This window comes from Petromyzon marinus, chromosome 58, assembly GCF_048934315.1.
Source record: "Petromyzon marinus isolate PM22_M1 ecotype Great Lakes invasive population chromosome 58, UKy_Petmar_22M1.pri1.0, whole genome shotgun sequence".
In the NCBI taxonomy this organism is placed as follows: Eukaryota; Metazoa; Chordata; class Hyperoartia; order Petromyzontiformes; family Petromyzontidae; genus Petromyzon; species Petromyzon marinus.
Genome location: NC_133724.1, coordinates 6,660,767 through 6,685,652, shown reverse-complemented (window position 1 = coordinate 6,685,652; position 24,886 = coordinate 6,660,767). Strand labels below are relative to the sequence as shown.

Genomic DNA, 24,886 nt, shown 5'->3' with positions numbered 1-24,886 from the left:
CATTCAATACTCCGCTAAGTCTCTCACTAGGCACTCCGCTATCTGTTTCACTCAGTACTCCGCTAAATCTCTCACTCAGTACTCCGCCATATCTCTCACTCAGTACTCCACTAACTCTGTCACTCAATTCTCTGCTTTCTCTCTAACTCAATACTCCGCTATCTTTCTCACTCAGAACTCCGCTAACTCTCTCACTCAGTACCAATTCTGGCGAATTGCCCGATGATGCTGGATGTAATTACCAGCGAAACGTCGTACTCAAACTGTAAATGTTGTGGATTCACTCTTCAACACACCGGTGGGCTAAAGTAGTGAATTATTTGTCTTTTGTCAACGTGACACTTTTTTGCTGATTGGCCGTGTCGGGTGGTGGAGGATTACGACGCATTTATAAATAACGCGATCTAACCTTTATTATGAATAATATTGGTCGCGAAAGCCTACGTGTCAAACTTTCTCACTCAGTACTCAGCTAACTCTCTCACTCAGTACTCCGTTATCTCTTTCACTCAGAAATGCGCTAACTCTCTCACTCAGTACTCCGCTAACTCTCTCACTCAATACTCCGCTAACTCTCTCACTTAATACTCCGCTAACTCTCTCACTCAGTACTCCACTAACTCTCTCACTCAGTACTCCGCTAACTCTCTAACTTAGTACTCCGCTAACTCTCTCACTCAGTACTCCGCTATCTCTCTCACTCAGTACTCCGCTAACTCTCTCACTCAGAACTCCGCTAACTCTCTCACTTAATACTCCGCTATCTCTCCCACTCAATACTCCGCTAACTCTCTCACTCAATACTCTGCTAATTCTCTAACTTAGTACTCCGCTAACTCTCTCACTCAGTACTCCGCTATCTCTCTCACTCAGTTCTCCGCTATCTCTCTCACTCAGTACTCTGCTAACTCTCTCACTCAGAACTCCGCTAACTCTCTCACTCAACACTCCGCTAACTCTCTCACTCAATACTCTGCTAACTCTCTCACCCAGTACGCCACTATCTCTTTCACTCAGTACTCCGCTAACTCTCTCACTCAGTACTCTGCTAACTCTCTCACTCAGTACTCTGCTAACTCTCTCACTCAGTCCTCCGCTATCTCTCTCAATCAGTACTCCGCTAACTCTCTCACTCAGTACTCCGCTAACTCTCTAACTTGGAACTCTGCTAACTCTCTCACTCAGTACTCCGCTAACTCTCTCACTCAGTACTCCGCTATCTCTCTCACTCAATACTCCGCTAACTCTCTCACTCAGTACTTCGCTAACTCTCTCACTCATTACTCCGCTAACTCTCTCACTCAGTACTCCGCTATCTCTCTCACTCAATACTCCGCTAACTCTCTCACTCAGTACTTCGCTAACTCTCTCACTCAGTACTCCGCTATCTCTCTCACTCAGTACTCCGCTATCTCTCTCACTCAGTACTCCGCTATCTCTCTCACTCAATAATCCGCTATCTCTCTCACTTTATACTCCCCTAACTCTCTCACTCTATACTCCGCTAACTCTCTCACTCTATACTCCGCTAACTCTCTCACTCTATACTCTGCTAACTCTCTCACTCAATACTCCGCTAACTCTCTGACTCAATACTCCGCTAACTCTCTCATTCAATACTCCGCTAAGTCTCTCACTAGGCACTCTGCTATCTGTCTCACTCAGTACTCCCCTAACTCTCTCACTCAGTACTCCAATATCTCTCTCACTCAATACTCCGCTATCTCTCTCACTTCATACTCCGCCAACTCTCTCACTCTATACTCCGCTAACTCTCTCACTCTATACTCCACTAACTCTCTCACGCTATACTTCACTAACTCTCTCACTCAATACTCCGCTAACTTTCTCACTCAATACTCCGCTAACGCTCTCACTCTATACTCCGCTAACTCTCTCACGCTATACTCCGCTAACTCTCTCACTCTATACTCCGCTAACTCTCTCACTCTATACTCCGCTAACTCTCTCAATCTATACTCTGCTAACGCTCTCACTCAATACTCCGCTAACTCTCTCACTCAATACTCCGCTAACTCTCTCACTCAATACTCCGCTAACTCTCTCACTAGGCACTCCGCTATCTCTCTCACTCAGTACTCCACTAACTCTCTCACTCAGTACTCCGCTAACTCTCTAACTTAGTACTCCGCTAACTCTGTCACTCAGTACTCCGCTATCTCTCTCACTCAGTACTCCGCTAACTCTCTCACTCAATACTCCGCTATCTCTCCCATTCAATACTCCGCTAACTCTCTCACTCAATACTCTTCTAATTCTCTAAATTAGTACTCCGCTAACTCTCTCATTCAGTACTCCGCTATCTCTCTCACTCAATACTCCGCTAACTCTCTCACTCAGTACTTCGCTAACTCTCTCACTCAGTACTCCGCTATCTCTCTCACTCAGTACTCCGCTATCTCTCTCACTCAGTACTCCGCTATCTCTCTCACTCAATACTCCGCTATCTCTCTCACTTCATACTCCCCTAACTCTCTCCCTCTATACTCTGCTAACTCTCTCACTCTATACTCCGCTAACTCTCTCACTCTATACTCCTCTAACTCTCTCACTCAATACTCCGCTAACTCTTTGACTCAATACTCCGCTAACTCTCTCATTCAATACTCCGCTAAGTCTCTCACTAGGCACTCCGCTATCTGTTTCACTCAGTACTCCGCTAAATCTCTCACTCAGTACTCCGCCATCTCTCTCACTCAGTACTCCACTAACTCTGTCACTCAATTCTCTGCTATCTCTCTCACTCAATACTCCGCTATCTTTCTCACTCAGAACTCCGCTAACTCTCTCACTCAGTACCAATTCTGGCGAATTGCCCGATGATGCTGGATGTAATTACCAGCGAAACGTCGTACTCAAACTGTAAATGTTGTGGATTCACTCTTCAACACACCGGTGGGCTAAAGTAGTGAATTATTTGTCTTTTGTCAACGTGACACTTTTTTGCTGATTGGCCGTGTCGGGTGGTGGAGGATTACGACACATTTATAAATAACGCGATCTAACCTTTATTATGAATAATATTGGTCGCGAAAGCCTACGTGTCAAACTTTCTCACTCACTACTCAGCTAACTCTCTCACTCAGTACTCCGTTATCTCTCTCACTCAGAAATGCGCTAACTCTCTCACTCAGTACTCCGCTAACTCTCTCACTCAATACTCCGCTAACTCTCTCACTTAATACTCCGCTAACTCTCTCACTCAGTACTCTGCTATCTCTCTCACTCAGTACTTCGCTAACTCTCTCACGCAATACTCCGCTAACTCTCTCACTCAGTACTCCGCTAACTCTCTCACTCAATACTCCGCTAACTCTCTCACTCAGTACTCCGCTATCTCTCTCACTCAGTACTCCGCTAACTCTCTCACTCAGTACTCCGCTAACTCTCACTCAATACTCCACTCTCTCTCTCACTCAACACTCTTCTAACTCTCTCACGCAACACTCCGCTAACTCTCTCACTCAGTACTCTGCTAACACTCTCACTCAGTCCTCCGCTATCTCTCTCAGTCAGTACTCCGCTAACTCTCTCACTCAGTACTCCACTAACTCTCTAACTTGGTACTCCGCTAACTCTCTCACTCAGTACTCTGCTAACTCTCTCACTCAATACTCCGCTAACTCTCTCACTCAGTACTCTGCTATCTCTCTCACTCAATACTCCGCTAACTCTCTCACTCAGTACTTCGCTAACTCTCTCACTCAGTACTCCGCTATCTCTCTCACTCAGTACTCCGCTATCTCTCTCACTCAGTACTCTGCTATCTCTCTCACTCAATACTCCGCTATCTCTCTCACTTTATACTCCCCTAACTCTCTCACTCTATACTCCGCTAACTCTCTCACTCTATACTCCGCTAACTCTCTCACTCTATACTCTGCTAACTCTCTCACTCAATACTCCGCTAACTCTATGACTCAATACTCCGCTAACTCTCTCATTCAATACTCCGCTAAGTCTCTCACTAGGCACTCTGCTATCTGTCTCACTCAGTACTCCCCTAACTCTCTCACTCAGTACTCCACTATCTCTCTCACTCAATACTCCACTCTCTCTCTCACTCAACACTCTTTTAACTCTCTCACGCAACACTCCGCTAACTCTCTCACTCAGTACTCTGCTAACTCTCTCACTCAGTCCTCCGCTATCTCTCTCAGTCAGTACTCCGCTAACTCTCTCACTCAGTACTCCGCTAACTCTCTAACTTGGTACTCCGCTAACTCTCTCACTCAGTACTCTGCTAACTCTCTCACTCAATACTCCACTAACCCTCTCACTCAGTACTCTGCTATCTCTCTCACTTTATACTCCCCTAACTCTCTCACTCTATACTCCGCTAACTCTCTCACTCTATACTCCGCTAACTCTCTCACTCTATACTCTGCTAACTCTCTCACTCAATACTCCGCTAACTCTCTGACTCAATACTCCGCTAACTCTCTCATTCAATACTCCGCTAAGTCTCTCACTAGGCACTCTGCTATCTGTCTCACTCAGTACTCCCCTAACTCTCTCACTCAGTACTCCACTATCTCTCTCACTCAATACTCCGCTATCTCTCTCACTTTATACTCCGCCAACTCTCTCACTCTATACTCCGCTAACTCTCTCACTCTATACTCCGCTAACTCTCTCACGCTATACTTCGCTAACTCTTTCACTCAATACTCCGCTAACTTTCTCACTCAATACTCCGCTAACTCTCTCACTCTATACTCCGCTAACTCTCTCACGCTATACTCCGCTAACTCTCTCACTCTATACTCCGCTAACTCTCTCACTCTATACTCTGCTAGCTCTCTCAATCTGTACTTTGCTAACGCTCTCACTCAATACTCCGCCAACTCTCTCACTCAATACTCCGCTAACTCTCTCACTCAATACTCCGCTAACTCTCTCACTAGGCACTCCGCTATCTCTCTCACTCAGTACTCCACTTTCTCTCTCACTCAGTACTCCACTAACTCTCTAACTTAGTACTCCGCTAACTCTCTCACTCAGTACTCCGCTATCTCTCTCACTCAGTACTCCGCTAACTCTCTCACTCAGAACTCCGCTAACTCTCTCACTCAATACTCCGCTATCTCTCCCACTCAATACTCCGCTAACTCTCTCACTCAATACTCTGCTAATTCTCTAACTTAGTACTCCGCTAACTCTCTCACTCAGTGCTCCGCTATCTCTCTCACTCAGTACGCCACTATATCTCTCACTCAGTACTCCGCTAACTCTCACTCAGTACTCTGCTAACTCTCTCACTCAGTCCTCCGCTATCTCTCTTACTCAGTACTCCGCTAACTCTCTCACTCAGTACTCCGCTATCTCTCTCACTCAATACTCCGCTAACTCTCTCACTCAGTACTTCGCTAACTCTCTCACTCAGTACTTTGCTATCTCTCTCACTCAGTACTCCGCTATCTCTCTCACTCAGTACTCCGCTATCTCCCTCACTCAATACTCCGCTATCTCTCTCACTTTATACTCCCCTAACTCTCTCACTCTATACTCCGCTAACTCTCTCACTCTATACTCCGCTAACTCTCTCACTCTATACTCTGCTAACTCTCTCACTCAATACTCCGCTAACTATCTGACTCAATACTCCGCTAACTCTCTCATTCAATACTCCGCTAAGTCTCTCACTAGGCACTCTGCTATCTGTCTCACTCAGTACTCCCCTAACTCTCTCACTCAGTACTCCACTATCTCTCTCACTCAATACTCCGCTATCTCTCTCACTTCATACTCCGCCAACTCTCTCACGCTATACTCCGCTAACTCTCTCACTCTATACTCCGCTAACTCTCTCACTCTATACTCCGCTAACTCTCTCAATCTATACTCTGCTAACGCTCTCACTCAATACTCCACTAACTCTCTCACTCAATACTCCGCTAACTCTCTCACTCAATACTCCGCTAACTCTCTCACTAGGCACTCTGCTATCTCTCTCACTCAGTACTCCACTAACTCTCTCACTCAGTACTCCGCTAACTCTCTAACTTAGTACTCCGCTAACTCTCTCACTCAGTACTCCGCTATCTCTCTCACTCAGTACTCTGCTATCTCTCTCACTCAGAACTCCGCTAACTCTCTCACTCAATACTCCGCTATCTCTCCCACTCAATACTCCGCTAACTCTCTCACTCAATACTCTGCTATATCTCTAACTTAGTACTCCGCTAACTCTCTCACTCAGTACTCCGCTATCTCTCTCACTCAGGTACTCCGCTATTTCTCTCACTCAGTACTCTGCTAACTCTCTCACTCAGAACTCCGCTAACTCTCTCACTCAACACTCCGCTAACTCTCTCACTCAATACTCTGCTAACTCTCTCACTCAGTACGCCACTATATCTCTCACTCAGTACTCCGCTAACTCTCACTCAATACTCCGCTTACTCTTTTACTCAATACTCCGCTATCTCTCTCACTCAGTACTCCGCTAACTCTTTCACTCAGTACTCCGCTAACTCTCTCACTCAGTACTCTGCTAACTCTCTCACTCAGTGCTCTGCTAACTCTCTCACTCAGTCCTTCGCTATCTCTCTCACTCAGTACTCCGCTAACTCTCTCACTCAGTACTCTGCTAACTCTCTCACTCAGAACTCCGCTAACTCTCTCACTCAATACTCCGCTATCTCTCCCACTCAATACTCCGCTAACTCTCTCACTCAATACTCTGCTATATCTCTAACTTAGTACTCCGCTAACTCTCTCACTCAGTACTCCGCTATCTCTCTCACTCAGGTACTCCGCTATTTCTCTCACTCAGTACTCTGCTAACTCTCTCACTCAGAACTCCGCTAACTCTCTCACTCAACACTCCGCTAACTCTCTCACTCAATACTCTGCTAACTCTCTCACTCAGTACGCCACTATATCTCTCACTCAGTACTCCGCTAACTCTCACTCAATACTCCGCTTACTCTTTTACTCAATACTCCGCTATCTCTCTCACTCAATACTCCGCTAACTCTCTCACTCAATACTCCGCTAACTCTCTCACTCAATACTCCGCTAACTCTCTCACTAGGCACTCCGCTATCTCTCTCACTCAGTACTCCACTAACTCTCTCACTCAGTACTCCGCTAACTCTCTAACTTAGTACTCTGCTAACTCTGTCACTCAGTACTCCGCTATCTCTCTCACTCAGTACTCCGCTAACTCTCTCACTCAGAACTCCGCTAACTCTCTCACTCAATACTCCGCTATCTCTCCCATTCAATACTCCGCTAACTCTCTCACTCAATACTCTGCTAATTCTCTAACTTAGTACTCCGCTAACTCTCTGACTCAGTACTCCGCTATCTCTCTCACTCAATACTCCGCTAACTCTCTCACTCAGTACTTCGCTAACTCTCTCACTCAGTACTCCGCTATCTCTCTCACTCAGTACTCCGCTATCTCTCTCACTCAGTACTCCGCTATCTCTCTCACTCAATACTCCGCTATCTTTCTCACTTCATACTCCCCTAACTCTCTCCCTCTATACTCCGCTAACTCTCTCACTCTATACTCCGCTAACTCTCTCACTCTATACTCCTCTAACTCTCTCACTCAATACTCCGCTAACTCTTTGACTCAATACTCCGCTAACTCTCTCATTCAATACTCCGCTAAGTCTCTCACTAGGCACTCCGCTATCTGTTTCACTCAGTACTCCGCTAAATCTCTCACTCAATACTCCGCCATCTCTCTCACTCAGTACTCCACTAACTCTGTCACTCAATTCTCTGCTATCTCTCTCACTCAATACTCCGCTATCTTTCTCACTCAGAACTCCGCTAACTCTCTCACTCAGTACCAATTCTGGCGAATTGCCCGATGATGCTGGATGTAATTACCAGCGAAACGTCGTACTCAAACTGTAAATGTTGTGGATTCACTCTTCAACACACCGGTGGGCTAAAGTAGTGAATGATTTGTCTTTTGTCAACGTGACACTTTTTTGCTGATTGGCCGTGTCGGGTTGTGGAGGATTACGACACATTTATAAATAACGCGATCTAACCTTTATTATGAATAATATTGGTCGCGAAAGCCTACGTGTCAAACTTTCTCACTCAGTACTCAGCTAACTCTCTCACTCAGTACTCCGTTATCTCTCTCACTCAGAAATGCGCTAACTCTCTCACTCAGTACTCCGCTAACTCTCTCACTCAATACTCCGCTAACTCTCTCACTTAATACTCCGCTAACTCTCTCACTCAGTACTCTGCTATCTCTCTCACTCAGTACTTCGCTAACTCTCTCACGCAATACTCCGCTAACTCTCTCACTCAGTACTCCGCTAACTCTCTCACTCAATACTCCGCTAACTCTCTCACTCAGTACTCCGCTATCTCTCTCACTCAGTACTCCGCTAACTCTCTCACTCAGTACTCCGCTAACTCTCACTCAATACTCCACTCTCTCTCTCACTCAACACTCTTCTAACTCTCTCACGCAACACTCCGCTAACTCTCTCACTCAGTACTCTGCTAACACTCTCACTCAGTCCTCCGCTATCTCTCTCAGTCAGTACTCCGCTAACTCTCTCACTAAGTACTCCGCTAACTCTCTAACATGGTACTCCGCTAACTCTCTCACTCAGTACTCTGCTAACTCTCTCACTCAATACTCCGCTAACTCTCTCACTCAGTACTCTGCTATCTCTCTCACTCAATACTCCGCTAACTCTCTCACTCAGTACTTCGCTAACTCTCTCACTCAGTACTCCGCTATCTCTCTCACTCAGTACTCCGCTATCTCTCTCACTCAGTACTCTGCTATCTCTCTCACTCAATACTCCGCTATCTCTCTCACTTTATACTCCCCTAACTCTCTCACTCTATACTCCGCTAACTCTCTCACTCTATACTCCGCTAACTCTCTCACTCTATACTCTGCTAACTCTCTCACTCAATACTCCGCTAACTCTCTGACTCAATACTCCGCTAACTCTCTCATTCAATACTCCGCTAAGTCTCTCACTAGGCACTCTGCTATCTGTCTCACTCAGTACTCCCCTAACTCTCTCACTCAGTACTCCACTATCTCTCTCACTCAATACTCCACTCTCTCTCTCACTCAACACTCTTTTAACTCTCTCACGCAACACTCCGCTAACTCTCTCACTCAGTACTCTGCTAACTTTCTCACTCAGTCCTCCGCTATCTCTCTCAGTCAGTACTCCGCTAACTCTCTCACTCAGTACTCCGCTAACTCTCTAACTTGGTACTCCGCTAACTCTCTCACTCAGTACTCTGCTAACTCTCTCACTCAATACTCCGCTAACCCTCTCACTCAGTACTCTGCTATCTCTCTCACTTTATACTCCCCTAACTCTCTCACTCTATACTCCGCTAACTCTCTCACTCTATACTCCGCTAACTCTCTCACTCAATACTCTGCTAACTCTCTCACTCAATACTCCGCTAACTCTCTGACTCAATACTCCGCTAACTCTCTCATTCAATACTCCGCTAAGTCTCTCACTAGGCACTCTGCTATCTGTCTCACTCAGTACTCCCCTAACTCTCTCACTCAGTACTCCACTATCTCTCTCACTCAATACTCCGCTATCTCTCTCACTTTATACTCCGCCAACTCTCTCACTCTATACTCCGCTAACTCTCTCACTCTATACTCCGCTAACTCTCTCACGCTATACTTCGCTAACTCTTTCACTCAATACTCCGCTAACTTTCTCACTCAATACTCCGCTAACTCTCTCACTCTATACTCCGCTAACTCTCTCACGCTATACTCCGCTAACTCTCTCACTCTATACTCCGCTAACTCTCTCACTCTATACTCTGCTAGCTCTCTCAATCTGTACTCTGCTAACGCTCTCACTCAATACTCCGCCAACTCTCTCACTCAATACTCCGCTAACTCTCTCACTCAATACTCCGCTAACTCTCTCACTAGGCACTCCACTATCTCTCTCACTCAGTACTCCACTTTCTCTCTCACTCAGTACTCCGCTAACTCTCTAACTTAGTACTCCGCTAACTCTCTCACTCAGTACTCCGCTATCTCTCTCACTCAGTACTCCGCTAACTCTCTCACTCAGAACTCCACTAACTCTCTCACTCAATACTCCGCTATCTCTCCCACTCAATACACCGCTAACTCTCTCACTCAATACTCTGCTAATTCTCTAACTTAGTACTCCGCTAACTCTCTCACTCAGTACTCCGCTATCTCTCTCACTCAGTACGCCACTATATCTCTCACTCAGTACTCCGCTAACTCTCACTCAGTACTCTGCTAACTCTCTCACTCAGTCCTCCGCTATCTCTCTCACTCAGTACTCCGCTAACTCTCTCACTCAGTACTCCGCTAACTCTCATTCAGTACTCTGCTAACTCTCTCACTCAATACTCCGCTATCTCTCTCACTTTATACTCCCCTAACTCTCTCACTCTATACTCCGCTAACTCTCTCACTCTATACTCCGCTAACTCTCTCACTCTATACTCCGCTAACTCTCTCACTCAATACTCCGCTAACTCTCTGACTCAATACTCCGCTAACTCTCTCATTCAATACTCCGCTAAGTCTCTCACTAGGCACTCCGCTATCTGTCTCACTCAGTACTCCGCTAACTCTCTCACTCAGTGCTCCGCTATCTCTCTCACTCAGTACTCCACTAACTCTGTCACTCAATTCTCTGCTATCTCTCTCACTCAATACTCCGCTATCTTTCTCACTCAGAACTCCGCTAACTCTCTCACTCAGTACCAATTCTGGCGAATTGCCCGATGATGCTGGATGTAATTACCAGCGAAACGTCGTACTCAAACTGTAAATGTTGTGGATTCACTCTTCAACACACCGGTGGGCTAAAGTAGTGAATTATTTGTCTTTTGTCAACGTGAAAATTTTTTGCTGATTGGCCGTGTCGGGTGATGGAAGGTTACGACACATTTATAAATAACGCGATCTAACCTTTATTATGAATAATATTGGTCGCGAAAGCCTACGTGTCAAACACTTTCTCACTCAGTACTCAGCTAACTCTCTCACTCAGTACTCCGTTATCTCTCTCAGTCAGAAATGCACTAACTCTCTCACTCAGTACTCCGCTAACTCTCTCACTCAATACTCCGCTAACTCTCTCACTCAATACTCCGCTAACTCTCTCACTCAGTACTCTGCTATCTCTCCCACTCAGTACTTCGCTAACTCTCTCACGCAATACTCCGCTAACTCTCTCACTCAGTACTCCGCTAACTCTCTCAATCAATACTCCGCTAACTCTCTCACTCAGTACTCCGCTATCTCTCTCACTCAGTACTCCGCTAACTCTCTCACTCAGTACTCCGCTAACTCTCACTCAATACTCCACTCTCTCTCTCACTCAACACTCTTCTAACTCTCTCACTCAACACTCCGCTAACTCTCTCACTCAGTACTCCGCTAACTCTCTCACTAGGCACTCCGCTATCTCTCTCACTCAGTACTCCGCTAACTCTCTCACTCAATACTCCGCTAACTCTCTCACTCAATACTCCGCTAACTCTCTAACTTAGTACTCCGCTAACTCTCTCACTCAGTACTCGGCTATCTCTCTCACTCAGTACTCCGCTAACTCTCTCACTCAGAACTCCGCTAACTCTCTCACTCAGAACTCTGCTAACTCTCTCACTAGGCACTCCGCTAACTCTCTCACTCAATAAGCTAACTCTCTCACTCAGTACTCCGCTATCTCTCTCACTAAGTACACCGCTATCTCTCTCACTCAGAACTCCGCTATTTTTCTCACTGAGTACTCCGCTATCTCTCTCACTCAATACTCCGCTATCTCTCTCACTTCATACTCCGCTAACTCTCTCACTCTATACTCCGCTAACTCTCTCACTCTAAACTCCACTAACTCTCTCACTCTATACTCTGCTAACTCTCTCGCTCAATACTCCGCTAACTCTCTCACTCAATACTCCGCTAACTCTCTCACTCAATACTCTGTTAACTCTCTCACTCAGTACTCCGCTAACTCTCTCACTCAGTACTCCGCTAACTCTCTGACTGAATACTCCGCTAATTCTCTCACTCAGTACTTCGCAAACTCTCTCTCAGTACTCCGCTATCTCTCTCACTCAGAATTCCGCTTTTTATTCTCACTCAGTACTCCGCTATCTCTCTCACTCAATACTCCGCTATCTCTCTCACTTTATACTCCGCTAACTCTCTCACTCTATACTCCGCTAACTCTCTCACTCTATACTCCGCTAACTCTCTCACTCTATACTCCGCTAACTCTCTCGCTCATTACACCGCTAACTCTCTCACTCAATACTCCGCTAACTCTCTCACTCAGTACTCCGCTAACTCTCTCACTCAATACTCTGCTAACTCTCTAACTTAGTACTCGGCTATCTCTCTCACTCAATACTCACAAACTCTTTCACTCACAAGTCCGCTAACTTTCTCACTAGGCACTCCGCTATCTCTCTCACTCAGTACTCCGCTAACTCTCTCAATCAGTACTCCGCTAACTCTCTAACTTAGTACTCCGCTAACTCTCGCACTCAGTACTCCGCTATCTCTCTCACTAGGCACTCCGCTATCTCTCTCACTCAGTACTCCGCTAACTCTCTCACTCAATACTCCGCTAACTCTCTCACTCAATACTCCGCTAACTCTCTCACTCAGTACTCTGCTATCTCTCTAACTCAATACTCTGCTAACTCTCTCACTCAGTACTCCGCTAACTCTCTCACTCAGTACTCCGCTATGTCTTGCACTCAATACTCCGCTAACTCTCTCACTCAGTACTCCGCTATCTCTCTCACTCAGTACTCCGCTAACTCTCTCACTCAATACTCTGCTAACTCTCTCACTCAACACTCCGCTTACTCTCTCACTCAGTACTCCGCTAACTCTCTCACTCAGAACTCCGCTAACTCTCTCACTCAACACTCCGCTTACTCTCTCACTCAATACTCTGCTAACTCTCTCACTCAGTACGCCACTATCTCTCTCACTCAGTACTCTGCTAACTCTCACTCAATACTCCGCTAACTCTTTCACTCAATACTCCGCTATCTCTCTCACTCAGTACTCCGCTAACTCTCTCAGTCAGTACTCCGCTAACTGTCTCACTCAGTACTCCGCTATCTCTCTCACTCAGTACTCCGCTAACTCTCTCACTCAGTACTCCGCTATCTCTCTCACTCAGTACTCCACTAACTCTCTGACTCAATACTCCGCTAAATCTCTCACTCAGTACTCTGCTAACTCTCTCACTCAGAACTCCGCTATCTCTCTCACTCAGTACTTTGCAAACTCTCTTACTTAGTACTTCTCTAACTCTCTCACTCAATACTCCGCTAACTCTCTCACTAGGCACTCCGCTATCTCTCTCACTCAGTACTCCGCTAACTCTCTCACTCAATACTCCGCTAACTCTGTCACTCAGTACTTCGCTAACTCTCTCACTCAGTACTCCGCTATCTCTCTCACTAAGTACACCGCTATCTCTCTCACTCAGAACTCCGCTATTTTTCTCACTCAGTACTCCGCTATCTCTCTCACTCAATACTCCGCTATCTCTCTCACTTCATACTCCGCTAACTCTCTCACTCTATACTCTGCTAACTCTCTCACTCTAAACTCCACTAACTCTCTCACTCTATACTCTGCTAACTCTCTCGCTCAATACTCCGCTAACTCTCTCACTCAGTACTCCGCTAACTTTCTCACTCAGTACTCCGCTAACTCTCTAACTTAGTACTCCGCTAACTCTCTCACTCAGTACTCCACTATCTCTCTCACTAAGTACTCCGCTATCTCTCTCACTCAGAACTCCGCTATTTTTCTCACTCAGTACTCCGCTATCTCTCTCACTCAATACTCCGCTATCTCTCTCACTTCATACACCGCTAACTCTCTCGCTCAATACTCCGCTAACTCTCTCACTCAATACTCCGCTAACTCTCTCACTCAATACTCCGCTAACTCTCTCACTCAGAACTCCGCTAACTCTCTCACTCAACACTCCGCTAACTCTCTCACTCAATACTCTGCTAACTCTCTCACTCAGTACGCCACTATCTCTCTCACTCAGTACTCTGCTAACTCTCACTCAATACTCCGCTAACTCTTTAACTCAATACTCCGCTATCTCTCTCACTCAGTACTCCGCTAACTCTCTCAGTCAGTACTCCGCTAACTGTCTCACTCAGTACTCCGCTATCTCTCTCACTCAGTACTCCGCTAACTCTCTCACTCAGTACTCCGCTATCTCTCTCACTCAGTACTCCACTAACTCTCTGACTCAATACTCCGCTAAATCTCTCACTCAGTACTCTGCTAACTCTCTCACTCAGAACTCCGCTATCTCTCTCACTCAGTACTTTGCAAACTCTCTTACTTAGTACTTCTCTAACTCTCTCACTCAATACTCCGCTAACTCTCTCACTCTGTACTCCGCTATCTCTCTCACTCAGTACTCCGCTAACTCTCTCACTCAGTACTCCGCTAACTCTCTCACTCAGTACTCCGCTAACTCTCTCACTCAGTACTCTGCTAACTCTCTCACTCTGTACTCCGCTATCTCTCTCACTCAGTACTCCGCTAACTCTCTCACTCAGTACTCCGCTATCTCTCTCACTCAGTACTCCGCTAACTCTCTCACTCAATTCTCCGCTAAATCTCTCACTCAGTACTCTGCTAACTCTCTCACTCAGAACTCCGCTATCTCTCTCACTCAGTACTCTGCTAACTCTCTTACTTAGTACTTCGCTAACTCTCTCACTCAATACTCCGCTAACTCTCTCACTCAGTACTCCGCTAACTCTCTCACTCAGTTCTCCGCTAACTCTCTCACTCAGTACTCTGCTAACTCTCTCACTCATTCCTCCGCTAACTCTCTCACTCAGTACTCCGCTAACTTGTCCTGCTTCCCTCACACCACCACCCTCGTCCCTGCCCTCAGCAGGGGATCAGCCAACACTAATATACACCACACTATATACTACTATGCACTACACTATTATGACACTACTACACTATGCACTTCACTACTAAACACTATACTACTATAGATTACACTATACACTACACTACACACTACACTACTATACACTACACTACAATACACATTATACTGCTGTGGTGATGTATATTGAGTCACTACGGCGTTTAACTGTGCCTGATAGGGCCTCTCTCTGTCACCAGAGTATGTATGGCATGGAAGGGTGCCCTAGCTGGCAGGGTTCTGGTGACTGTCAGAGAGAGGGCATTTGAGGACGTTACAGTCTAGGTGAACCTGAGAGGGCACGTGACCAGGTCAGGATAATGAGGGGGGCCAAAAAGTGGCAAGAGGGACACGTGATGTATTGCCCAGAACCTTCTAGTAGGATCTCGAAGGGGGCGTGGCCGAGGGCGGAGCTAGGCCACGCTCAGGGGCATAAAAGGGAGGTCTTGAAGGCCAATCCGGGCTGTCTGTTGGAATGAAACCCGTCGGTGCTACGTCTCTTCGATCCTCGGTCTTCGGTCTTTATGCTCGGCATCGTGGGTCAGGCAGTGTGTTAGTGATTGACCTGGTTATGTAGCTACCCCGTTGTGGTCTCGTTTAAAGTGGTAGTTACCACCTATGTCATAATCCTGTGTGCGTTATGGAGTACCCTGTTGGGGTTGTGGAATAAACGTGTTGCCTCCAAGTTCAAGTGTGTGCCTCCGTGGAGCCTACTACACTGCTACACTATACACTTATACAAACGACACTATACACTACACTATGATACATTACACGACTTTACACTACACTACTCTGCTACATCGAGAACTCATTTCTTTAGAACTGCTTCTTGCGTTTAGTTCATTGTCTTTGCCCCCGGCACCTCTGATTAGCGCGGTTGGCTACGTACGGTGTGAAAGAAGTTCGACGTACCTACTGCACAAGGACGTACGGACGCGATCATGACGATGTCTCAACCGTGCGCGTGCATTCTCTAATCCACGTGCACCGCTCGCTGCCTCCCCAGGGGGGTGCCATTCCGTGGACGCATTTTTCTCGACGCCATCTTTGCCTCCCTTCCGAGTTTCTTGGCAGCTTCGTGCGGCCGCACCGTCCGTGGCTAACATCGGGGGGAAGGAAATCTTTGAATTGGATAAACGCTCGCCAATTGGAACGCGAGCAAATGACTGAGTGAATCCAACATTGATTTGCCGTTTGTCCATTGTGTGGGGGGCGCCACGGTGGCTAGAGAGAAGTTGACTACCTCGCCTAGTATACAGGAGGTCTTGGATTCGATTCCGACCCTCACGCCTGTTCCATATTTGGAGTTTGCGTCTCTGTGTGTGTGTCTCTCTGGTGTACCCCGCGGTGGCTAGGAGATGATAACTATCTCGCCTAGTATACAGAAGGTCGTGGTTTCGATCCCGCACCTGATGCCTGCTGTATATTTGGAGTTTACGTGTCTCTCTCCTGTGGTCACGTGGATTTTTTTTTGCTAGGGTCCTCCGGCTTTTCTTTCCATATTTAGAATCAACATGCGTTTAGAGTATCTATTGGACATCTGTGAAAAAGAGCTTCATAGCTCATCGGATTTGTCCGGTACAAATAATCATTCTCATTCTGTATTTTGACTGCTATAATTGTCCACGTGATAAGCGACTTCGTTGAACTATCATTTGTGAAAGCCAGGTCGCTTCTGAAAAAAAGAGCTACGTAGCTCAGTGGGGCCTTACCTGGTAAAGGAAAAACATAATAATTTAATAGTCTAGTTTAGTATGTAGAGGACTGTACAAGGACTCCTCTACTTACAAACATTCGACTTACGAACTTTCAGAGATACGAACAAACCTGCACACATGTACAGTTTCCCGTTCGGACCAAGAGCTATAAGTTCAAATGCTGCACAATAGATGGTGGTGGCATCTAAATCTGCAGAACATGAAAAACCATTGGCATCTAATCTGCAGAACGTGAAGAACCAGTGGTATCTACATCTGCAAAACCTGAAGACCCAGCCGCATCTACATCTGCAGAATATGAATAACCAGTGTATCTACATCTGCAGAACGTGAATAACCAGTGGCATATACATCTACAGAATGTAAAGAACCAGCAGAATCTACATCTGTAGAACGTGAAGAACCAGTGCCATCTACATCTGCAGAACGTGAGAACCAGTGGCATCTGCAGAACGTGAAGAACCAGTGACATCTACATCTGCAGAACATAAAAAACCAGTGGCATCCACATCTGCCGAATGTGAAGAACCAGTGGTATCTACATCTGCAGAACATGACGAACCAGTGGTATCTACATCTGCGGAACGTGAAGAGCCAGTGGCATCTACATCTACAGGAGATTATACGACTGTTAAAACCATTCCCGTATTTAGTGTACACGCCATACAACGTGTTCGGAATCTACAGGAATCAACTTGGACTTACGAACACATCGACTAACAGACAGCTGGAACCCGACGCGATCGTAAGTAGAGTCCCAGTGTTGATTTGAAGTTTTCGTGACTGCAGGAATCCATACTCTTTGGTTCTGCCTCAGCAGCAGACCATGCTTTTTCACCTGATGATGGACGCTTGTGTTGCACCCGAAACGTCGTGATTTATTGTATTTTATACCTACGTGACTTTACCGAAAGAACCAAAGAGTATGGGGTCCCAGTATTGAGATTTAGATGTCGACTAGTCTCACTGTCGCCCTCTAGCTGCCGCACAAGTCTCTTGATCACGGTGTAGCCAGCGATATCTTTAAACTAAACGAATTGCCGGCGGAACCTCACTGTACTCGAATTGTAAATGTTGTAGTGGGTTTGCTCTCCAACACACAACGGGTTAGAACTGTACTAGTATACTACACTATACACTACACTATACACTACACTATACACTACACTATACAACTACACTATAATTATATTCTTGGTTCTTTCGGTAAAGTCACGTAGAAGGGAAACAATAAAATAATACAAATATAAAACAATAAAATTCTCACGACGTTTCGACTGCAACACAAGCAATCACCATCAGGTGTGAAAACCACATCAAGAACATTTGAAAAAAGTGGCGGCTTTTTTAACGTTTGCACCACGGAGAGCGATTTGACAGTTTGTTCAGATGGACGAGTCCATCTATGTTCGGAAAAGAGGAGGGGGGGGACGAAAAATAATGGATGCGGTCTGAAAGCCACCTTAAGCGTGAACAATCAATTAAGACCCGAAATGGTTTATCAAATCCTTACAATGATTGCTAAGCCAGAATCCATCTTCTCGGTTGAAATTGTCTCTGTGTTTGTATATGTGGATAGCCTCATGGACGAATCTCTCATGGTAGCCAGATGGATTGCAGAGAACCTCTGTCTTGGAGAAGTCAATGTCATGTGAACCTACTGAATTATAACAATGATCTGCCATGGCCGAGGTGTTGGTCCTACCGTGTTTTAGGTCTGCTTTGTGTTCACGAATGCGGTCCGAGACATGTCGTTTGGTTTCTCCAATGTAACTACTACCACAGAGGCAACTTAGTTTGTAGACGCCAGGGTACTGTATGTCCGGAATCACATCTTTTACAGACGGAACCAGATTACGGATGTTATGTTATGTGTTGAATCGGACCCGGATCTTGTGTTTATTCAAGATTTTGGAGATATTTTTTGTGATCCCCACAATGTAGGGTAAGGTGATGGTTTTGAAAGGCTCCTCAAGAGGGTCCTTCTTCATGGTTGAAGTGATAGCTTTGCGGATTGTGTAGTCGGAATAACCATTAGCCTTAAGAGCTTGGTGTACGTGCTTGAGTTCACTGGCTATGTGTTCCTGGTCGGATATGCATTAAAAAACCGCCACTTTTTTCAAATTTTCTTGATGTAGTTTTCAAAACTGATGATGATTGCTTGTGTTGTAGTCGAAACGTCGTGAGAATTTTATCGTTTTATATTTTTATTATTTTATTGTTTCCCTTCTACGTGACTTTACCGAAAGAACCAAAAATATGAATCCCTGCAGTCACGAAAGCTTTAAATCAAAATTTACACAATAATTGTAAATGTTGTAGTCGGTTTACTCTCCAACACACAACTGGTGTGTGCTGAACTAGTATACTACACTATACACTACACTATATACGATACTATATACTACACATTACACTACACTATACAACTACACTATAAATGTAAATGTTATAGTGGGTTTACTCTCCAACACACGTCCGGTGTGTGCTGTACTAGTATACTACACTATACACTACATTACACACTACACTATACACTACACTATACACTTTCATTGTAAACGTTGTAGTGGGTTTACTCTCCAACACACGACCTAGTAACTAATCGTCACGCTCTGTCTAGGTGACAAACCCCTTACGCATTGGGCTGTGTGGTCGTGTGGTGGCGGGTTTAACGACACATTTACATTCACGCGATCTAGCCGCCCCCCCCCCCCACCCCAAATCCTCTATTATGGATAACATTGGTCGCTAAAGCCTTGCTACTACTGCGTGTTAAACTCAACTTTTATTCACAAAGTGAAGCCCCGCTTTTTCAGAGGCGACTTTTTGCGCGTGTGACTATCGCTGTCCATCGCAGTGGCCCAAATCATCATCATCATCGCCATCGTCATGTGAGAATTCATAGCAGCAGCAGCTAAATAATTGAGAGCGGTGGTTCTTATTCTTCTTCTTAACCTGGGGGGCATCTCGCACTCCCTGGGGGGGGGTGCGAGATGCCCCTTTGTGAGGGCTAAGCGAGACGTGGCCAGATTTCTTAGTCCAAGAAGGTAAATCATCCAAAACGCAAATCGCGCCGCCCGTTGGCAAACGAAAGTGGCAACTTAACTCTGTTTCATCAAGGCCTCGGCGTTTATTGACGTCGTAAATTTGTTTTTAAATAAATATATAATGATCGAGAACCAGACGGGGGTGCAAGGCTGCAGTCGAGGCTTCCAAGGAACCGCGCTGTTCGAGACGCGCGTTGTTAAATCTTGTTTTTGAAGCTTTCGTGACTGTAAGGAATCCACACTCTTTGGTTCCTTCGGTAAAGTCACGTGGGTAGACAAATAATAGATCATGACGTTTCGATCGCAACACAAGCAATCGTCATCAGGTGGGACAACCACAGCAAGAACAAAACTGCTGAAGTAGGCGAGAGAGCTGCCGTGGCACGAGGTTTTATAGTAGGCCTCGGCGGTAGGGGGGGAGAGAGAAGAGGGGGCAGCACTTGATTCTCGATGTGGAGGAGGTGGGGGGTGACAACATCGGAGGAGATCGGTGTTCTTCACCAATGTTTAGAGCTGGTGGGAGGGCGGGGGGGTCACTTTGACCGATGAGACATCATCGGTGTGCGAGTGAGCGAGGGCCCCCGCCGCCACCACCATTTGAAACCATTGCGGGGGGTGTTGTGACAGCAGCAGCTTTGTTGATGGCGGTGATGATGGTGATGATGGGGTGGGTGGGGTAGTGGGGAGTGGTGTCACTATGTGTGTATTGTCGGGGAGAGGGGGCCGCATATCAGGGGGCCGCATTAGCGAGTCACCAGTGGCCATCAGTGCGACGCATCGGTGGGCCACCAGTACGGGCCACCGATTGGCCCTCCAGTACAGGCCACCGATTGGCCCACCAGTACGGGCCACCGATTGGCCCACCAGTACGGGCCACTGATTGGCCCATCAGTGCGCCGTACCGGTGGCCCATCAGTACGGGCCACCGATTGGCCCTCCAGTACAGGCCACCCATTGGCCCACCAGTACGGGCCACCGATTGGCCCACCAGTTCAGGCCACCGATTGGCCCACCAGTACGGGCCACCCATTGGCCCACCAGTACGGGCCACCGATTGGCCCACCAGTTCAGGCCACCGGTGGCCCACCAGTACGAGCCACCCATTGGCCCACCAGTACGGGCCACCGATTGGCCCACCAGTACGGGCCACCGATTGGCCCACCAGTGGCACCGATGGGGGGCCTTTGCAATGAGGAGCGCTGCCTGCGAACGATCAACGCCGGGGAGAGTAAATCGATGTGTCGTGAAGCCGCCAGCCACCCGACCACACAGCCAATCAGTTAAAGGTCGCGTCACGTGAGACGAGAGACGCCAATTAGTTACTCGCCTCGGTTGCGCGTTTGGAGGGGGCAGACCCCACGACGAGACGAGGATATTCACACAATGTTCAGTCCCGTGAGGTTTCGGCGAGGCACCGACGTCCAACATCGCCGGGCGAATATCCTCGTGGTTTTTTTTGGTTTGTTTTGTTTGTTATTAATCTTGATTTGAAGCTTTCGTGACTGCAGGAATCCATAGTCTTCGGTTCTTTTGGTAAAGTCACGTGGGTAGAAAGTAAAATAAATCACGACGTTTTTGGGCGCATCAGGTGACGACGAACGCTTGTGCTGCGCCCGAAACGTCGTGATTTGTTTCATTTTGTTTGTTATTGTTTAGTCAGAAATCGCAAAGAGATGACGAGGCGAGACTCACAACAACAACAACTAAAAAAAACCCTCAACCTCTTGGGGCTCCCGAGTTCGTCTTGTTGTGTGCGTCTGTGTGTGTTTACCTTCAAGGCAGCAGGTCCTCCACAGCCCCGAGTGGGTCATCACCTCCTCATTCTTCACGCTGGTGTCGTTCTCGCCGGCTCCGGCCTTGCTGCGGCAGTTGCCCCGTGAGTAGAGCCAAAAGTCCGTGCCCACGGCGATGCTCATGAGGCCAAAGGCAGCGAAGGCGCCACCGGTCGTGAAGAGCGTCTGGACTCCTCGGTCACACAGCCCCATGGCGAGGCCGCTCAGCACGCATCCTCGGCAGGCCCCGTAGAGGCCGGAGAGCTCCTGCGGAATGGGAGGGCTCGGCTTCGGCTCGGTTCGGCTTCGGCTCGGCTCGGTTTCGGCTCGGTTCGGTTTCGGCTCGGTTCGGCACGGTCGCTTGGCTCGTTGGCTCGCTTACGCGCGTGCGCCTGTTGGCGCGTCTCGGGAGGCGAGCTTGCGCTGTCCCTGCTCCTTGTGGTGCTGGTTGTGGCACTGCTGGTTGTGGCGGTGCTGGTTGTGGAGGTGCTGCTTGTGGTGGTGGCGGTGCTGGTTGTGGCGGTGCTGCTGGTTGTGGCGAAGCAAGCGGACGGCAGCCGGCACCGCGACGTTCAGATGTTGAGGAGCGCCCGTGGTTGTATCCGAACCGGCGTCACTGCCACCGCCGCCGCCGCCGCTACTGCTGCTTTGATTGTTCTTCCACGCAGAGCGCGCCTCGCTCGCTCGCGCTCCTCCTACCGGGCGCCACGAACGAGCTTCATGCTGATGATGATGCTGCTGCTGATGACTATGGTGCAGCTGATGATGATGATGACTACGGGGCAGCTGATGATGATGACTATGGGGCAGCTGATGATGATGACTATGGTGCAGCTGATGATGCTATTGCTGCTAGTGATAGTTCTGCTGCTGCTGCTGTTACTACTGCTGCTGCTGATGATTATACAGCCAATGCTGCGATTATTGCTACTGTCACACTGTTGACGGTGCTGCTGCTGCTGCTACCGCTGCTGCTGATGATGTTGCTGCTGCTGCTGCTGATGATGATGAAATTGACCTACTGTGTTCCAGGCGGCCCGTGTGCTCACCGAGCCGTATTGAGCGCTTGACGATGCCACCGAGATGTGACGATCAGGCTAGGCGGGACGCTCCTGCCGGGTCTAGGGCTCAGCACCGCAGTAGTCGGCTGAGATGTGGAGGTCTCTCGCCTTCGCTCTGCATCCGCATGAATGAACTTGCAAGCCGCCCGATGCTGCTGCCGCTGGTGATGATGCTGCTGGTGATGATGTTGCTGCTGATGCTGCTGATGCTGCTGATGATGATGCTGCTGATGCTGCTGATGCTGCTGGTGCTGCTGCTGATGCTGCTGCTTCTGATGATGCTGCTGATGATGTTGCTGCTGCTGTTGATGATGATGATATTGCTGATGACGATGATGCTGATGATGATTCTGCTAATGCTGCTGCTTATGCTGCTACTGTTGATGATGATGATGCTGCTGATGATGCTGTCGCCGCGGATGATGCTGATGGTGCTGTGGTGAACCGACAAATGCTCTACGGTGGGAGCGTTCCCTCAATGTTGCTTATGCTGCTGCTGTTGTTTCTGAATGAGCTTCCAGGCGTTGTATGATGGATCGTGCACACGCTCTTTCAGCTGCAGCTGCTGCTGCTGCATGGCTTGGAATCCGCTGCTGATCGCGAGAGAAGCCGGAAGATACTACTACTGCTGCTGCTCGTGCTGCTGCTGCTCGTGCTGCTGCTACTACCGCTGCTGCTACTACTGCTAGTCGTGCTGCTGCTGCTACTCGTGCTGCTGCTACTACTGCTGCTGCTACTACTGCTGCTGCTACTGCTGCTGCTACTACCGCTGCTGCTACTACTGCTGCTCGTGCTGCTGCTGCTACTCGTGCTGCTGCTACTACTGCTGCTACTACTGCTGCTCGTGCTGCTGCTGTTGCTACTGCTGCTGCTAGTGCAGCTCGTGCTGCAGCAGAGCTGCGTGCGTGGTGGTGCAAGCGCAACGCGGACGCAGACGAGGCGATGTCATCATTGAGCACACCCACAATGGATGCATGAATGGATGATCCTGATCCTCCTGCTGCTGCTGCTTTCTCGAGCCACGGGTTCAGAATATCACCACCACCACTGCCACCACCGCGACCACCACATTCGTTAGGTGACGTGCCGGTCTGTGTGTGTGTGCGCGCGTGTCTGTGTGTGCGTGCGCGCGTGTCTGTGTGTGTGTGTATGCGCGCGTGTGTGTGTGTGCGCGCGTGTCTGTATGTGTGTGTGCGCGCGCGTCTGTGTGTGTGTATGCGCGCGTGTGCGTGCGATCACCACGCATAATCCCGCTGCCACATCCACGGCCTCGCCTCCCTCCTCCTCTTATTCGTCTTCCACCACCTCCTCCTCGGATACGATGACGACTGATATTGAAGCACGCACCACGCGGATTTGAGAAACGCCGCCACCACCGCCCGTATCAAATTGCGAACCGCTCGTCCCGCCAGAATCTCTCCTCCCCCACCTCCTCCATCATCTCCCCTCGACCTCCACCTCCTCCACCTCCTCCTCCACCACCACCACCAACCAACCACGCGCCGGATCAGCCCTCCGACACCGATGTGAAGAAGTTCGTGGTGTGAATGCAAATGAAGGTTGAGCGCACAGAGCGGCAGGGGAGGGTAGAGAGAGAGAGAGAGACGGAGGACTGCGAGAAGGGCTGGGTGCAGATGCGGCGCTTTGTCGTAACATTTTTTTTTAACAAATATGTACATAGAAAACAGGGGGAACATAGACATACAGTGAGGGAAAAAAAGCATTTGATCCCCTGCTGATTTTATACGTTTGCCCACTGACAAAAAAATGATCAGTCTATAATTTTAATGGTAGGTTTATTTGAACAGTGAGAGACAGAATAACAACAACAAATCCAGAAAAACGCATGTCAAAAATGTTATAAATTGATTTGCATTTTAATGAGGGAAATAAGTATTTGACCCCTCTGCAAAACATGACTTAGTACTTGGTGGCAAAACCCTTGTTGGCAATCACAGAGGTCAGACGTTTCTTGTAGTTGGCCACCAGGTTTGCACACATCTTAGGAGGGATTTTGTCCCACTCCTCTTTGCAGATCTTCTCCAAGTCATTAAGGTTTCGAGGCTGACGTTTGGCAACTCGAACCTTCAGCTCCCTCCACAGATTTTCTATGGGATTAAGGTCTGGAGACTGGCTAGGCCACTCCAGGACCTTTATGTGCTTCTTCTTGAACCACTCCTTTGTTGCGTTGACCGTGTGTTTTGGGTCATTGTCATGCTGTAATACCCATCCACGACCCATTTTCAATGCCCTGGCTGAGGGAAGGAGGTTCTCACCCAAGATTTG

The 24,886-nt window shown here is 47.8% G+C and overlaps 1 protein-coding gene across 1 annotated transcript in view; it reads right to left on the bottom strand.

Moving 5' to 3' along the window:
- LOC116937032 (voltage-dependent calcium channel gamma-2 subunit-like) overlaps window positions 1–24,058 on the bottom strand; it is a 168,153-nt gene extending 144,095 nt beyond the window's left edge. Inside the window, exon 1 of the mRNA XM_076052888.1 lies at window positions 21,539–24,058. Coding sequence (XP_075909003.1) covers window positions 21,539–21,752 — 214 coding nt within the window. The 5' untranslated portion in view covers window positions 21,753–24,058. The remainder of the gene's footprint in view (window positions 1–21,538) is intronic.
- Between the last annotated feature and the right edge of the window lie 828 nt (window positions 24,059–24,886).